General features: G+C 40.1%; 1 protein-coding gene across 1 annotated transcript; it reads right to left on the minus strand.

Moving 5' to 3' along the window:
• Positions 1–7,832: 7,832 nt before the first annotated feature.
• Positions 7,833–14,737, minus strand: LOC141002602 (probable ribonuclease ZC3H12C). The gene is made up of 5 exons (XM_073473960.1): positions 13,983–14,737; positions 10,970–11,109; positions 10,560–10,794; positions 9,842–9,948; positions 7,833–9,349 (listed from the first exon to the last, which is right to left on the minus strand). Exons 1-5 carry the CDS (start codon positions 14,735–14,737, stop codon positions 7,833–7,835), a joined length of 2,754 nt encoding a protein of 917 aa, XP_073330061.1.
• Between the last annotated feature and the right edge of the window lie 3,771 nt (positions 14,738–18,508).

Here is an 18,508-nt window from a genome sequence, read left to right on the forward strand (position 1 = left end):
TTCTTGTGCCGGCATTCTCCATCCATTGAGACATTTGTTCAAATATGTATTTTGGCCCACAATAAAGAATGAATTTATATTTCCAACTATGCAGCTACAGAATGATCTTGAGGGTCCTGACTGAGGCTGGAGCCGGTAGAGCCGACTGTACCTGCATCTGAACCTGACACACACTGTTATTAAATTAGGGATGCACTGTATGGACTTCTTCAGCCTCATGGACGGTACTGATAACCAATAATAATTTCACATTTTTGTATTTTAAAAATAAGTTCATAACCTGTAGTTGATGCACCTCTGAGGGTAAAAAGGCTCAGATGTAGCGGACAAAGATGGATGATTTATCATTCACAGCTCTAATAACATTTATTGTCTTAAACTCAGACTTTTTCCATTGCAATTGTTACAATTGTGTTGTCTTCTTCTGAACTTGAGAAACAACGCTCACTCCAGCGACATGTGTGGCTCTTGTCTACAATGCGTGGGTCTACACAGGTGCAGCAGCTCTATGTCATGAACGCATCAACAGCATTGTTGTTCTTCTTCTCTGTGTTTATTGGCAGCTGGCAAACCAACTTTAAAGTCAACTTAAGTAGTTTGGCTTTGTATTATCGGTTCTATTTATCAGCTATAATTTCATTATCGGGCCAATAATTTATCCGTCAGATATATATCGTGCATCCACATATAAAATTCAATGAAATCTTGAATTTGTTGCAGAAATCCAGTTTGTCTGGCATAACCTCGACATTGGTCGAACTGACAAAGACAAAACCAACGTGGGGATGAGGTACAGGTGGAGTGAGGCGGAGAAACACAGGTGAGGAAAATGAACAGAAAAACACAAGAAACAGGGAAGGAGATAGGGTGGAAAAGCAGAGAAACACTGGAAGGAGGGAAGGCAGACTGTTGAGGACCACAAGAAAACAGGAGGGAAAACACAACAAAAAGGCAAAAGACAATACAAAACCAGAAAACTCATAAAAACACACACACACAAAACGAAACCAAAATGACAGGACCATGACAGTTAACACCAGAATCTGATTTCCTCTAGTGATGTCAGGTTTTAAAAAGGAAGAAGAATGTTTGGAATCAAAAAGGTGAGATCTCTGGTTCTCAGTATTGTGTTTAAACTGTCCATAATGAGTCCAACAGTATTGCAGGAGAGACATGTTAGACCAGTGGACAATGCAACCTCAGACCACTTATGTCATCACTGGAGGCAGTTTATCAGATGTCATGCAGCTTCCTCTGGAGCAACAAAAGGCTTTAAAGTACTTTTTTACACAGATGCAGTGGCACTCCTCAAGTCCTGTAAACACACTTTAATGTGGAAAATTGGTGGAGTTACCCTTTAACAACATACTGAAGTATGTGTCATTAACATGACAAGATATTAACAAATGATTACAACCCTTCACTTGCTGATTTAACTAAATACAGTCATTCGTTACTGCTACCAGAAAAATCTTAATAACAGCAAGAACAAACCTCTTCACCGATTATTATTGTCAGTGAAGATAACACGATTTCTTGGTGTAACTAGAAAAGAACATTACAAAACAACATTTGCTACGTGAAGTTTGCGTTTTGTATTATGTTTTGTAGTATTCATCCATAAACTATCTTCTGGTTATGCAGATTTCTATGGAGAAAATTGTGGTTTGGTTAAAGAAATGATATATTGCATTTATTAAAGGTGCAGCACGCAATTCTGGAGAACGATAGTTGATTGTTGAGTCTCATTCCTACGTCTACCTTTGATGACCCTGGGAGTCAGTGATTGGTTGTTGGTGTTTTGTCCGAACACCCAAAGCGTTGGTAGTTGACCATCTAGAAACAATCAATAAACTAACATAAATTAAATAAATGTGTCTCCAGAATGGCCTACTGCACCTTTAAACACAATAAAAAACACAAAATAATAAATCCTCTATTGGGAAACAACTGCAGATGTGAAGAGGTTCAAGCAGACAAGCAAATTCTTAAAGTCCACTGATAAAAGCAAATCATGCTACAAATATTCTGTAAGATGAGAAATTCCAGCGTATTCCATGTATTTTGATAATTGATAAAATATTGGTGGTTTTGTAACTACAAAATCTGTAAATTCAGAAATATTGGTAATTTCTATTTGGATTAATTATATTATATAACATCCTGCTGTTATCTATCTACATAATACTTAACACAGTTCCTCCCATCAGTGGCACCACTACAATCAAGGACATCAAACTAATCTCTCAGATATACATCATGTCTCCAGCTGGATCTCCGTAGCTTTATCATTCAACAGACAACAAGGAGCCTCACATGGACCAGACGACACATGAAAGCTTGAGTAGGGCTTTTATTGCTCACTTTAATCACTTTTACATCAAACACAAGAACAGTCAACATTGTCTCATTTGGCCACAGTTTCCCAGAATCTACAGGTCTGACAGGTTTGTTTTTCATGCTTTTGTTTTGGGTTTCATCGACTAAAGCTCAGGCTCCACGGCCCTGTAGGGCTTTTAAGCGGAGAGGAGAGACTCACTCCGAAATGATGTTTTCATTAAATCTAAAAGTATAATGATGAGCTAAGAAACAAGTCATGACATGGAGGTAAAACTTGTTCATGGAGCCAATTTCATTTGAATCTAAAGGTTTTTTTCAGACATCGCACACTATGCAGCATTATTTGACTGGGTTTAATCAATATACCCCATTAACTAGCACAGTTGTCTATGACAGCTTTGGGTATTTGGGCTGTCTTTTGGAATAAAACTCTTAGTCTGCCAGCATCAACACACAGTGAAACAGCAGCAGTGGTCAAACACTTTAATAGCTGCTTTTTATTTTGGTTTAATATTACCACTATTGACCTGAGCAAGGGGAAACATCTGAAAGCAACAAACAGCCTTTTACCTGGCTTTGGTCCCTGAAGAGGTGGCACTTGATCTCTGTAGCACAAATGATGCTGTATTAAAGCATATTAGAAATAGACTGACAAACAGGGACATTGTTGACATTTTACGTTTCTTTCCCATTGGATAAAATAGCTGGATTTGAGGCCATTGTAGCAACAAACAAAAACAGAATTTTGACACATAAATTCTTAAAGGTGTGTTCAGACTGAACGTGAATCAGATTTTAGGCAGACTGACTAAATGCAAGACAACAGAAGCAAGTTCACTGTGAAAACCCATCGCCCACAGTGCAAAACCAGAGTAACAACCATTTAGTTTCTGAGAGCGGGATAGCTGGCAGTACATACGTATGTTTTTAATATGTTTTTTGCTAACATTCACCCAAAAGCTCCGTAATAATTTGCAATAAAAAAAGGATAAATTATGTAGTGGTGGGTCAAAATCATGCTCCGACAAATCAGTCAAATCAGGTACAGACAAAAATCAAGTGCTGCTTGGCTGAAGTTATAAAAAGTAGCAGTCTGCACCAATGACATTTTGACATTTTGACATTTTGACAGGTGTTAAATGACAAAACTAATGAGGTTAAAGTTCCACTAAACTGCTTCGCTTGAGGGTGCTGGTGCTGTGCATGCTGGCTCACGTTCACACTGTCCTGGTTTGGTGGGACACTTGACTAGAACAAAGCCATCATTAAAGGGGACATTTGTAAGATATAGTCAGATTTCAAAGTTAGCTCAAAAACTGTAGGGGGGCAGCATAACTGCTTACTGCCGCTCACTATACTGGACTTTTTCTACTACTACTTTTTTCTGATACTGCTATCTTTGGCTAGCTGCTGTTAGCATGCAGCCATGGAGCTCAGTGGCCCTATTAGCTGACGGGAGTCTGGAATATTTTGTCACCTTACTCTATCAATAAAGGATTTATTTCGTTTGTTGAAAGACAAACCGGGACTGTTTTTTTTGGTGGGTTTTACTTCATTTATGCTGAGTTTGAGCTAAGTGTGTTTTATGATGAGTTGATGTTAAACTTCATGTTAGTCCAGCGAAAGAGAGAAACTTGAATTCAGACGCTGTACGGTTAGAAAAAAGGGGTAACAATATTGTTTTCTTGACATATTTAGTTAATTAAGTTCACCTCTTAGACTAAGTAGTGAACTCACTGTTTTTACATCTCCCAGCTGAAACTACAGGGCCTATCAGCCTCCGGACTTGTGGTACGGGAGAAGGTATCAGCAGAAAAGACAGGCCAGGGCTAGCTTCTTAGCATGCTAAATTCTGTAGACACCTCTGCAGCACAGCTATCCAGACGTCTTCGACAGAACGTCGGCACTGTTGTTTCTTTTGACAATGTGAGTTCATTTTTTGAATGTTTTAAACTTAAATTCTGGCCATATCTTACAAATTGCCCTTTTAACGTCATCAGTAACACCTGTGCGTGTGCTAGTCCTATACACAACGCTGCCAACAAGCAGGCATATTGTCAGACTTTGTTTGAGGCTGACACACAACACAAGTCCTGGGTGTATGCGTTGTCACACACACGTCTGGTGTGTATGTTGCTAGCTAACGTACATCAACAGCCAGCGTTTTCTGTTCATGGCGAAGAATCTGGTATACAAAAAGTGTTGAATGATGAGGAAATGTGCTTGTTTCACATTCAGTCTGAACACAGTCAAGTAACATTTGTGGTGAAATCTAAACACAACATATCATTAGCACAGTTAGCAATGTATACATCCCCTTATTCTTCAGCAACACTGACTGGCATCGACTACAATCTCTTCTTGCGGATAAACATCATGTACACTTAGAAAAATAGCTCTTTAACAAGTTCACAATAATAGAAAAATATTATTTGCCCCCATACGGTAAATAGGATTTTTAATATCCACAGGAATGTTAACAAAACACCTTTAGAGGTTTGTTTAATTAAATTGCAGTATAGCAACCCTGCTGCACACACAAGCACACAGTGCCAGCCAGACCAGCAGGGTGAGATCACAAAGCCATCAGAGTGTCAGAGAGAATTAAATCAACTGACAGACTTGTTAGATGATGGGACAAGCAGGAAGTACTCAGGACTTGTTCCTGAGAAGACACCTTTCAGGTCATAGTACAGCCCTGGAGAGGAATGCTTTTCAAGTAAGACAGCGTTGAACATAGATGTGTTTGTGGTTTCAGATTTATGGGAAAGGCATCATGGAAGAATTCAAGCCTGGGGAAGAAATATGAGGAGCAGTTTTGATTTAAACCACAGTCATCAAAACTTCTCTTGTTGATGCTAACAAGCTTCAATATGTCTCAGGACTAATGATGACACATCACCTTTAACCACAGTCAGGTTCAATACGTGCTTTCACCATGGTTGGGCTGACTACACCTCCACCCTCAACTGGTTGAGGTTGAATTTCGTTTGGGACTACACAGTACCATGCTTTCACTTCATGGACAATATAAACAATAGCTATAGCTGTTTCCAGAAAGTGCATTTGAGACTTTCTCTTTGCTGCACTTGGAAAAAAAGGCAATACAAAGCCCCCTCATATAAATAAAGGCAAAATACCAAAGGTGACAATGTTTGCCACAAATACTCAAAATATTCAACTCCAAATATTTTTTTGTTTAAATATTTTTATATAAAACAATGATCTTGTTTAAAAAGTTCATAGGATACAATTTGTATCAACAAAGAGAGGTGTCATCTGGCTGCTAGATAATGTGCTAACCAGGCAAGAGGTTTAGTTTTACAAACACTTCCTCAGATTTAAATAATCCCATCGGTGGAGATAATTACAAAAATAAGAATATTGTTATTTCCCACACTGAATGCTGTTCAAAGTGCTTTAAGAGAAGACAGCTTAATTAAATATTTTCAAAGAGAGAGCAGACAAGAGTAGTAAAAATACTGATAGGAAAGTTTTTATAATAATACCTTTTTGGACAAACAAGCAAGTCACCTTGCAAACCTGCAAAAATTGTGATGGATGTTTTTACTATCTTTTGACATTTCTTCGACTTTCTTCGAATTGTTAGTAGCAGTGAATGTACTGAACTACTGTACAAAGTAGTCATATAAGCTTATTGCTGTCTAGGTCAGGTAATAAGTTCAACTCTGTGATCCTCATGAATAAATTAAAGGAGCGGTTCAACCAAAAATGAAAATTCAGTCATTATCTCCTCACCTCTATGCTGATGGACGGTCGGGTGAAGTTTCATAGTCCACAGAACATGTCTGAAGCTTTACAGCTTTGCGGCATTCTCCTAAACAACTGAAGTAGCTGGGAACTCGTTATAAAACATGAAAAACAACCTAAAAAAAAAAACCCTCTCACCCTCTCACTTTAGACTGTTGCACACTAACATGTTTAGCCTAGCAGTGATGATTTCGGCTTGAAAAAGGGTTTAAATCATGTTTTGTGGACTATGAAACTTCACCAACTTTCTATGAGTATAAAGACTCAATTTTTTTCATTTTTGGGTGATCGGTTCCTTTAAGAAAGTTATTACCACTTATATTTTGTACTTTAAAAAGGATTTCTTTTTCTTTACTGAGTTTTAATTGAACCAATGAGATTAGCGCCTCTGGGAAAAGTTTGTAGAACTAAAGACTAGTATCAGTAGGTTTTTCCCACCAAAGGATATTAAGCATCTGGCAGATGTGTGGGAAGATACTAATTTTAGTAAGGTGTTTCCCAACTCTTCCAGTCTGTTCTTGTCTATTACTGAAAAAGTATAGATGTCTTTCTATTCAACAGAAGGGTAGAAAAGAATTACACCCTGTTTGAGATGCCTAAACACTCCCGGTGGTGTCACCACTAATAAAGGAAACCCTGTGTGTCATGCACCACAGACATTCACACATTTAAAAAGGCAATAAATTAACACATATTTTAGATTAAAATAATAATAACAATCCTAATCCAACCTAAACATTCGTGGTGACCATGTTCTCAACTCAAACTTTGATATGGTTTAAAGATGTAAAAGGACACATGGTGGGTTTAAAAAAAAATAAAAAATCAACACTAAAAGCTAATGAACCATCAAGTCAGCTGACAGGGCTATCCTAGCAGAGGAAATACACTCTAATTCAAAAGTGAACAACAGCTTGGGGTTTTCTAATGGAGTTTTTGCTATCTTCTTTTGCGGGTGCCGACTGAGTTTCACTTCCCTGTGGGGGGAAATCCGCAAAATCTCACCACAGCATCTGATCTACCACCTGTCAGTACAGAAAGAACGTTTGTTGAGCTAATTCAAGCATTAAATACAGCAGGAATGCGTTTGCAGTTTGGCAGTGAAACTTCACGATTTAATATTCCATGCCGTCATCTTAGTGACTGGAAAACTGAAAACTTTTACTCAAACGGATGAATTTAAAGTATGAATTTGAGCTACACTTATACCCTGATATGATTGCCAAAAAAGAAAAAAAAAAGAAAAAACAAAGCTGAGGAGGAACAACAATAAAAAAGTGCCAGAAACAATAATTTTAAAATATGTAAATAAATTAAAATGCAACATATAAATTAATTTAAAATGAACAATACTGTCACCCTTGAAACACATTAAAAGCCTCCCTACGAATGCCGGTGTCTTGACTCATAACCGAAAGCTCAAACATGCACATTAACCCCCTACCTTTCCTGATCTTAAGTGCTGAAATAGCAGGCATACATATGCTACTTATGAAAAATATGGCAATTTTGGGATTTCCCTTTACACAAAATACCATTAAAATTAATGAGACAACTTCCCTGCAATTAAAACAAGCAGTCCATTAACCACTTAATGAGTTTTATATCTTGTGCTTGTGGTTTGGTAATGTCGAACCTGACTTCAAGGATGATTGCAAGGAATAAACCTGCAGACATGAGACCAGTAAAGATGAAGCTGGAACTTCACCATCTGGTTCAATTCAAGGACCGTGCTGCGATTTCTCCAACAAAATCGCAGCTGCAAGCTCCTGAGCATCCGTAGAATGAGGGTTCCTGGTCATCACCATCCTCACCAAATCTGGAGGGAAGATGCGGCCCAAGTTAACAAACACCCTCTCCCTAAGCTCCTGGTACCGACCAAAGGCAGAAGGCTCCTGGTGCTGGGGCACTGAGGGCAGGTGGCTTTTGTGGGTAGTGATAGGTGGAAGGGAGAGCTGCGGGAGTGGTGGGAGACTTGATGCTGGAAGGCCACGGGGTGATGAATGGGCTTGCCTTTCCCAAGGAGAGAGCCAAGCCTTCTCATGGACTTCTGGTAGGCAATGGAAGGCAAACAGATCATAGCAAGGTTTCGGAGACTGCTGGTAATGGGGGCCCCAGTTTAACTGTTGCGGTGGTAGTTGGTTCAGTCCAGATTGGTTTCGTCTGGAATGAAGTGGTGACCCTTGGTACATTTGGGAGTCCTGGAGCCCACTTTCTTGCCAAAGGGAACCCGTCACACTGCGGCCGAGGGGGGAGCTCTGAGAGAGGGAGTGAGCAATGGATGTTTGGGGTGGATGTGGTGAACGAGCTTGGAATTCTCCTGGGAAACTGCTCAGCAATGGATGCTGAGGGATGGGTGGGATGCAAGCTGAAGGGGGCTTGAAGGGACGTGGAGATGCATGAGTAGTAACAGAAGATGGAGGGTCTTCCAAGACAAAACCATGTTGTCTCCGCGGTGCTTGAGGAATGGGATAGCCATGAGGAGTATGCTGACTCAGACCAGGAGGGGCACGGCTTACAGGGTGAGCATACTGACCAGAGCAGTGAGGATGGTGGTGATTATGGTGGTGGTGATGGTGGTGGCACTTGGTGCCATCGTCTAACAAAGGATCAGGAGAGAAGGAGTCTGAGCTGACACTGCCTTCACTGCTACAGTCTGAGGGCAGTGATCCTGCTCGCAGATCAGCAGGGAAGAAGCATTCAGGACTCTGTGGTACTACCAAACTGAGGCTGGAGTAGGCCTTAACCAGTGAGCTGTAGCCCAGGTCTGGAGACTCACATCTGTGGTAAGTTTCAGCGAAACTCGGTCCTGAGGTGCTAGCAAGCCTGGAGCTGCCTCCACCACCTCCCCCAGGGTGCTCCCATTGGTCCAGACCTCCTGAAGAAGGAGGTCCCCCTGGAGCAGGATGCCCTAAAAAGCTGCTGCTACAACTACTGCTACTGCTGTTGCTTCCCCTACGTCCTTCCTGTACCCGAAGCCTATCCTCCAGGAGGTCATTGAAGGACCTTCGGGGGCTGCTGGGATTTGTCTGTTTCTTTGGAGTGCCCCGACTTTGCTCAGCCTCGGCCATTCCTGAACTTTGGCTCTTCACCACCAGGGCATCTTCCAGCAGGCCTCTGGAAGCTACTGATGAAATTTTGGCACTGGCACGGAGCTCATCAGCCACAGCACGCTGGGGCTGGCTTCCCCTTTCAGGGTGATAAAACTTGCACTTGTGTCCATATGTGCACTTCTTCCCTGAATGAGGAAAAAAGGAAAGCTTTTCTAAGTAATTTGCTGGAATGGAAATGTTTTATAAAATCTTGGTTAGTGGATAGTATTTATATTCTTTTTTTTTTCTTGTGTTATTTCCACAAGCTTTATGTGTTACGATAAGGCTACATTAAACATTCATGTGTGGTCGCTTTTGACATTGACGAATGAATGAATAATTTTCCCGACCTCAACTACAGAGGTACAATTTTATTGTCATTAAATGTTATAAGGCCAGTTTGACAACAGGGAATAAGTACAAAGGTGCTACTATTAGCTTACTTATTAGGAGCCAAACTCTAAGAAAGAAAATTCCCCGCGTACTGTTATTCCCTGTTGTACCCTGCCCAATGATTACTGCACATGCCCAATGATTACTGCACATGTGCAATCTCAATAGATGACTACTTTTTCAAAATATTAAAGTTCTCTCATAGTTCTGCACTGACAGAAGTGTAATCAAGTGCATATTTTTACCGTAAGGACATGGCTGCTTCCTGTGTTCAGGAATAATAGGCTTCTTTCTCAGGAAGTTCTCCAGACTGGGTCCATGGCGTCCTAGCGGGTCATCTGGTGGCATGAACCTAAAAACACAATGAAAGATTAAGAAATCTATTAACCCCAAATGTAACAAAAAACTTTAACAACCTGAAAATTTCTATTTTTGGGATAACAGCAGAAGCAGCTGACCAAACCAATAGGTCAGGTAGCACCAAAAGCATTGTGACAATAGATCACTTAAGGGAACACAATCCAAAAACTAAAGGAAGTCCTTTCCAGTGTGGTGAGTGGATTTGATCAGTAAACAAAACTAAAGAGAAGTAAAAACGAATATAGGAACAGAGGAGAGGAAATAAACAGGAAGTCCTCAGATAATTTCCCTGCAAAATTACATTATGCAAACATTAGAAGGATGCTGGCTTGACACACACTGGGTGTAGCAAACAGAAAGGTCATTTCTTGTACAGGAGTGAAAGCTTTTTTTGTTTTCATTGCTCATGCATAGCAGCCAAGCTCCTACACTGCATTTTTCTATACATAAAAAAGTGTTTTTTTTTTAAAATGTTACTTCAACTAAAATATGGTGGGGAAACTAACTTAAGGATTGGTCAATTTTCTATAAAAAGATTAAACATAATGTTTCTCTTTTATTCATTCCAATAAAATTTGTTTTCCTTTGGCATGAGTTTCTTACTTGTCATTCACAAAAGAGTACATCAGTAGACGCTCATCAATAAATTTCTTCCACTCTGGCTTCTCATTGGCGAGGTCACGGTAGTTGTCGTTGGAAACAATGATGCCGTCTGACTCATAAGCCAGTTTGACGATGAAGCGGTCATCATAGCACACCACACGGCGTCCCTGCACACGGCGAGATGGAGTGAAGACCAGGATCTTATCTTTCTCTAGCCGTCTTAGGATCTCTTGATCTGGAGAAGAAGACAGTCAAACATAAAAGGACAAGAAAAAAATGATAAATGCTCACTTTGGTATTGAAAAAGACAAAAATCCCTCATGAAGAAGAGGATTTAGGCACATGCTTTGCTTGCTTTAGATTCTTGATTGTGACTTTAAATCATCTCTAAAAACTATAGTTGCCCTTACCTGTGATGAGGGCATCAGGTCGAGATTGCTCCTTTCTCCATGCAGGGACAAAAACAGTGATGTCACGATGACCTTGTTCCAAGAACCAATCAACAGCCAGCTGGATGCCTTGACAGGAGAACACTTCCTTATTTCCATGACTGCAAGAGAGAGACATGTTAAAGACAATCAGTGATGTAAATGCAAACAATATGGTTATCCTACCACCAAAATATAAAACCTGATTCAAAACCTGATACCACTCTTCAATTATTTGATTGGCATCAAGTGAAACAAATCCGCAGGGAAGGAAAAGAGACATTAAATGAACACCTTGCAATTATTACTGTATTGGTGATATTTCGAGATAAAAAAAACAAAACTATTTTTTCTTTGCAGTCACTGACATGACAATACAGTTACAAACATCATAAAATAACATCAGGAATGTTGCAAGTTAAACAAATGGTTGAGAGGCTGGTGTGAAATAAAGGTGCAGTCAGAATTATGCATCCACTGAGAGTGACATCAGCTCATTAGGAGAAAACAACAAGAGATCTCTTTGCTTTGTTCACACATTTCATTTTTGACAAGAATCTTGGCCTGAAGTAACTGAGGAAATCAACACGCAGGGAGGTGAAGAGGATAATTATGATGAGATTGATATTTTTTTATAATCCTGTGACAGCTGGAAACGTTTATCGTTTGTTCGATAAACGTGTTGAGGCATTATTCAGGCATTATTCAGACATTCAATCTTCTCTCCTGCATTCAACACTGACTTTTTACTGGGTGGTGTTTCAACCACACACATGCACTACCTTATATAGGTCCATGTTCGAGCCAAACTATATACACAACTTGACAAAAGTCACTGAAAAGCAAATACATGCCTACAACTACTGAAGAACATGTTGCAAAACTAAACTCTAAACTTTTTAAACTCTATTTGGGCCACTGAACTTGTTGAATGGCAGTAGAGTGCATACCTCTGCCAATGTCCAAAAGTCCCCTTTGATTCAGTCAATCTTAATCCAGTATCAAACTTGATAGCCCTGTACTTCTCTAAATTTTAAACCACCAATAACTGCTTAACCATAATTTAAGATCACCAGATCTAAGATCAAATTGTACCCACTCATTGATACCAACCACCTAAATATGCTTAATTTTTTATTTTTTTACCAAAATCATCTGTGCATTATTCCCTGAGAAATGAACAAAACCTTTGAAGAATGCCCTCTCTCGCAATGTTGAATAAAAGTAAGAATGGTTACTGGATGCCTCCTTTTTAAATGGATCCGCATCACAAGTTAATGGGGTCTATTCTGGGCCAGGACCCATCTTATATTCAATTTTTGGTGGAAATCCGTTCAGTAGTTGGCACAACACATAACAGATGTACATATGTAGATGATTATAAAAAGGATCAACGATCTGGCAGAATGGTGAGACAACTGAAACCCTTCCAAGGAAACAGAAACACCAGATACACGTTAACTTTCTGAAGATGCTTGTGTCATGCTCACCAGAAACAGAAACAATGTTTCATAAATCTATATTTTGTGAAGTAAGTTCTGAAAATGATGAACATGCCATATATTTGTACTTCAGGTGGATGATGTTACAGTAGGAGCAACTAACAATCTAGTGCACGCAGAGAGAGCAGAGCAGAATCAGAATCAGGAAGGAGAGCTACGCTTTAAGTCCCAGAGACTGCAGTGACTGAGGAGGAGGATTTTCAATTAAAACACTAGTGACCATCTTGTGATGGGCTCACACCAGCTCAGTAGTCATTACTACATTATTATGTGAGTAGTTAGTACTCATGGGCCGGACCACACCCATCTTCAAACTCAACCTTCATTTTGATCTCAACTACACACCTGCAAAGTTTCATGACTACTTAAAAAGTAATATGGGCCAGGGGCGTAAAGTGTGAGGGGGGCAACCCCATAATTTGTGGCCCCCTTGCTTTGTCACGCTGACAAAAATCTGTCCAAGACAGACAGACATATATACACTAGTCAAAACTCTATGATAGTTTTCACTTCAAAATGTGTCTCCAGCACCCCAATTTACCATGATGACACACACAATGTCGCAGCTGGTAATAATAATAATAGAGGCTCACTTCAAATCATCTCCCAGTTAATCACTGTTAAAATGAAATATCTCATTATTCTGTTCCAGTTATGTTTATATCGTGCTTTTATAAAGTCTTATTATGACTTTCTTATTAAGACTATCTAAGTCAGTTATAATAAGAAAATAGAAAGAATAGAGATGAACCGTGGTCCAGACTTTCATTTGGTCTGCTTACTCGGCTCACTCTTGGCCAACATGTGGCCATGGTATGGTCTGCTGGTGGCTCAGATCTGGCAGTGGACTGCCCAGGCTCTATCATTCCATTCAGTATGTGGGCTGGATGAATGTGTCTGGTTCAATTTTGCTATCTGGATTTTGACAAGAACTGTCTGCCTAAAGTTTGCATGAACATGTGTTCAGTTGTATTGTAATAAATCAGTCTATACTAAAACTGAAATAATTATAAACACAGAGTTTTATGCGATGCCAGTAGGTGTGACCCTGTCTTTCTTGATTATGTGTACAGGCCCCAACCTTTGGAGACACTATAAAGAAAGACTTGATGAAAGTGAGTAAATGTTTGTATGTTTCATCATTTTATAGCCAGCAATGTTACAATATGTGTCATACGGTATTGTGTCATACAATATGTGTCATACGGTTGCTAACTTGGCTGCTGTGGCTAATGTATCTTAGCAGCTAGTAAACAGCCAGATAATAGTTTGCTGTTTTATTTGACCATTACAAAAAATTAGGCATGTTTATTTTATCATAAATTGGTCGTATTAGTGATTATCCACTCTTCCCTTAATCACTCTACAACACAGGATTTCATTGCGGGATGCAGCATCAGTAAATCATGTACAATGTGGCTACAGTACGTGTATGAGTAAGTAGAAGGCAGAAGAGCATAAACCTGTCGTTTCCAAAAACTTCTCATCCTTACCTCATGGCTACGTTGCTCCCATCCACCACAACAGGCCGAAGATTTTCTCTGTCCTCCAGCACCTGTGACGGAGACAGCAGCCGGCAGGAGTCCAGAGAGGAGTTGGAGGAAGCCAAAGAGGACGACAACGAGGAGGAGGGAAACTGGGAAACAGACGAACCTCCTTGCTGCTCCATCTCCGTCTTGGTTCCCAGTTTGACCAGTTCACCTAGGATGTCATTGATGAGTGCGTCTGGGCCCAGTTTCCTCAGCACCAGCAGCACCAGCTCCTCAGAGTAGCCCAGCTTGAGAGCAAACTCCACCTTGGTGCGGTAGTCTGTGGCGGGGTCAGTGGGAGATGATGTTTCTAGCTGTGGGGGGTCTCCGGGGAGTCGATTTGGTGCCAGGTCCAGCCTGACTCTCTGACAGGAGGTCTCTTGGTGGTGTAGGGGCGGAGGCTGATCGTGCTGAGGGTTTTGAGATTCAGATCCAGTCCCAATTTGGAGCCGTTCATCATCACTGTCGGACACAGCACTCTCCTCAGAGAAGTTACTACAACTACTCCTGCTGCTGTAGCTTGAATGAGTAATACTACTACTATCGGTGCTGTTACTTGGAGCACCAGCTCTGACATGTAAGACCCCTATACTCCCAGTGCCTGTCACAGTGCTCAGGCCAGCCTGCCGCTCAGCACCATCCACATGGAGGTAGTCCAGATCCAGCCCGAGGCTGAGGATGTGGCCTGTCCCATCCTCCAGATGGTCATTCACGCCCATGAAGCCGTCTCATACATCCAGCTCCACGCCCTCCGTAACCTCCCGGGCACCTGATGGACCCCACCGTTACTGCTGATAGTTAACAGCTGACTGATGGGTCCCGAGGGTGAAGCTTGAGAGAGACAAGAATCAACTGGTTATATTTCTGAGGAACGCGTGTAAGTTGTGGTGTTCAGATTGTTTTGTTCACTTTTGTATTTGTTTGGATAAAGACAAAATCAATGAATGGTTTCCAATATACATTAAGAACTGATTGTATGACTTTATAACCTGATTTACACCTGGTATCATTACCATGTGATCTGTATCTGAAAATATTAACTGAATATGTAAAAACACAAGTTATTGCAGGACTTAATTGTATGCAGAATGTATTGCAATCAGGATGCTACTTGACCTGAAGGTGTTCAGATCTCAGACAGGTGTAAAAGCACTCAGTACAGTATGGAAACACACATCTGTCCACTTTGCCTCTTCTGACATCTCAAGCAAACCCTTCAAAAACCTTCAGACAATCTCTTCATCACTTCCCTCAGCCAAATTTACATATTGAAATCTCACCACAGATTGAGGTAACAAGAACACTTTTAATTAATATCAGATGTTAAATGCAAAGTCTCATGAGGGTGCAATAACTAAACTTAAACAGGAGTAATGTTTTATGAACTTCACTGGAACACAGCAGGCATCTAAGAGTTAAAGTTTTAAACTGTAACCTCCTCTACCTGCTGTTCCACCTCTGCTGATTTGCATTTTAGCAGCGATGAGCTGAGCGTCAAAGAAACATCAATTAGACTAGAGGCAAAATATAGAAGAATAGAGAACAGAGGCCAAACCGCGTCCCTGACATGTATTTGCCATAGATCGTGGCCAACAATCAGACCTTTCAGTTGGCAAACAGGATAAGCCAAGAAAGACACATCTCACATTACTACCAACACAAGTCATATACATGGATACAGTAATTTATGTCTTTAAGTTTAAGCACCCATTAAATATATATTTGTTATCTGGATTTTAGCAAGAAGTGTCTGCCTAAAGTTTGCATAAACATGCGTTCAGTTATGTTGTAATAAATCAGTCTATACTAACACATAAATTAATTATATTTATGCGATGCCAGTAGGTATGACCCTGTCTGTGACTTGCTCAAATTGGAAAGTGTCGTGGGATAACTTTTGTTGTGAATTTGCGCTATATAAATAAAGATTGATCGGCTGTAGAAAAATGTCACAATCCACGTATGCTGTAGATTAGTTCCCTGTATACCTCACTCTCAACATGCTATTAGGTCTGCCACTGGGCTGGATTTTTCCTGGAAAAATGAAGGACGTATGACGGCACAAAGGAAATGTATCTGCCAGTGCTTAACCCAAGCAGGAAGAGTTTTCCCTGGCTAATTTTCCTAAGTTGTGGTGGAACAACTCGAATAACTGTGGAAACTCTACAAGCGCTCTACAAGCGCTCCGGTGTTGTGTCAAAGCTTGTTCCCCCGTTGATATGTGTTTCCTCTTACCACCGGGACTTGAGACGGTTCAAAACCGCCATTCTTTCTACTAGATCAATAAGAAACCAAACCTGCCTACTTGTTGATACAACCAGGTGTTTTACTCTGCCTTTTCACAGCACTGAGATCAGGGTTTCTAAATCAGACTGGGATTCTGACAGTTGTCTTTTGCTTTGGACTGTAGCCATGGCCTTTAGCGGTAGCCGTGTTGCTAATGGTGTCTTGCTAATGGCGGCGCCAACAGTATACCGGGTATACCACGGGGAAACACTTAAGGGGAGAGAAAGTTAGATAAGAGTTGTGCGAGAATACCACAATGACATGGCCACATGCATATTGTCATTAATGGCATGTCTCAGTAAGTTCCCACTGCAATAAAGGTCTGATTGAAGTTTCTTGATGTTTTGGATGCAGAGTTTCACAGTGCATTCGTGCTTAGCAAAAATACGTGTCAGCCACTTCCAGAGGTATGTAGGGGAGTAACTGCACTTGTTTTTTACTTGAGCAATAAACTTTTTTATGAGTTGTCACACATACATCAAAACATTAGGAGCACACAAGCAGTGGCAAGAATTTATCTTAGTGCACTGCCAATAAAGAGAGAAGCTCAGACATCTCAGACAAAGTTCTGTCTGAGATGCAAGAATAGCAGTGCCAAGACATCAGAGAAACAAAAACTTCTATGCTTGGTATAAAAACAGATTTCTGAAAGTGTTGCAAATCACTTTTTTTCTGAATGTAAGGTCATGGAACTATTTCAGGATGTAGTTAGTCATCCGAAAGAGGTCATTATAATTGTAGAAAGTGACAGAGTGCTACAAAATTAGAGTATAACTCAATGTCATGTTTTAAAAATGACCATTTAAAAGATGAAACTGGAATCCTATATGTATAAAAAAAGTCACTTCTTTTTAATATACAGTGATTGTTTGGCCAATATTATACATTTCCAAAGCTTCAACACTAAGTGCTGTTCAAGTCCAACCAGCACTTCCTGTAAGCCACAAAGGCAAAAGCAGTTGTGCTATAATTGCTATCTACCGTTGCGTGATTATAATGTTTGCTATATTGTCTGTTACTAAGCACAAAGTTTGGCCCCAGGCTGTTTGAGCGGAGGGAACACACAATAAAGGCTAATTATTTTTTTCCTGTACTTTTGTATTTATAATGTTTATTTTTCAATTGTAAAAACTAATAAACAAAAACTGAGAAAAAAAGTGAATTGTTTTAATGCATTTTAATTCTGATCTTTACAGGTCAGACAGGGGGAATGTAAACATCCCCTTAGCACTTCACTTCAAATCTGGCCCTCCTGAAGATCTGTTGTAACAGGCAAACTTGCAAAAACACTTCAATGCAGTTTGTGTTTGATTTCAAACAGTTTCTAAGGCTGTGCCGTGAGAAATGAGCCTCAGACAGTGAAGTCCTGGAGGATTTATTCTCACTCCTATGGAATCAGTTTGAAGGAACCTCTAACGGTCCTCACTTTCTCCTGTGGGGGTCCACAATTGGGTGAAACAAAGAGGGATCTGTTGTGATGTGACATTACTTTACATGACCACTTAAAAAACACACAGTGTGTGCTCTTTGCTCCCACATATCTACTACTGTATAAAGATCACACATAGACACACACATATATTAAAACACACGCATTACTAGATAATAACGATACTATTTTCACTTTACTGTCCTTAATCCTTGAATCTAGTTCAGTTTTGTTTGTTTAATGCACGAGGTAAACCTCAGTACATCAGAGCTTTTGTTCATTGTGTTGAAGATTAACAAAAATGGGAACAATGAGAAGGTCGATCTTCCAGTTGCCTCTACTTGTCTTTTTGATCAATGCACAAATACATTCTTCAAAGATGGCTGTGCACAAAGGAATTGAGAGTCAAAGGCCAGTCATGTGATAAGTGGATTCAACACAGCACCTGTGATTACTGGTATGATGTGGACAGAGAGGCCGTGGGCCTGCTCGGGCTGCTTCCACACCACAAACAAATTTCAGTGTTTGTGCGGACAGTTGTTTATCTGTGGAAATACCCATGAAGGGTACTTCCAAAAATCAAACTGCTCCCAGGTCTGTGAAAGAAATATATATGTATGTTATTTACAGCTTTGGTGTCAATGATGGTATTGTAAGATCTCTGTCGAAAAAACACGTGAAAGCATCTCAGATTCAGTTTAACTGCTGTTTGTATAGTAAATTAATTAGAGCTGCAATTATGAATCAAATAAGTATTTTCAACCATTAATCATCT

Source organism: Pagrus major, chromosome 9, assembly GCF_040436345.1.
Source record: "Pagrus major chromosome 9, Pma_NU_1.0".
NCBI classification, from domain to species: domain Eukaryota; kingdom Metazoa; phylum Chordata; class Actinopteri; order Spariformes; family Sparidae; genus Pagrus; species Pagrus major.

What these genes read in the sequence shown, in the direction of transcription:
- LOC141002602 (XM_073473960.1), bottom strand. Translation starts at nt 14,737, where the DNA reads ATGGGCGTGAATGACCATCTGGAGGATGGGACAGGCCACATCCTCAGC. An exon ending in ACCTGATGCCCTCATCACAG is followed by an intron (nt 10,795 to 10,969) that starts GTAAGGGCAACT and finishes CTTCTTCTCCAG; the next exon opens with ATCAAGAGATCCTAAGACGG. An exon ending in TACTCTTTTGTGAATGACAA is followed by an intron (nt 9,949 to 10,559) that starts GTAAGAAACTCA and finishes TTGTGTTTTTAG; the next exon opens with GTTCATGCCACCAGATGACC.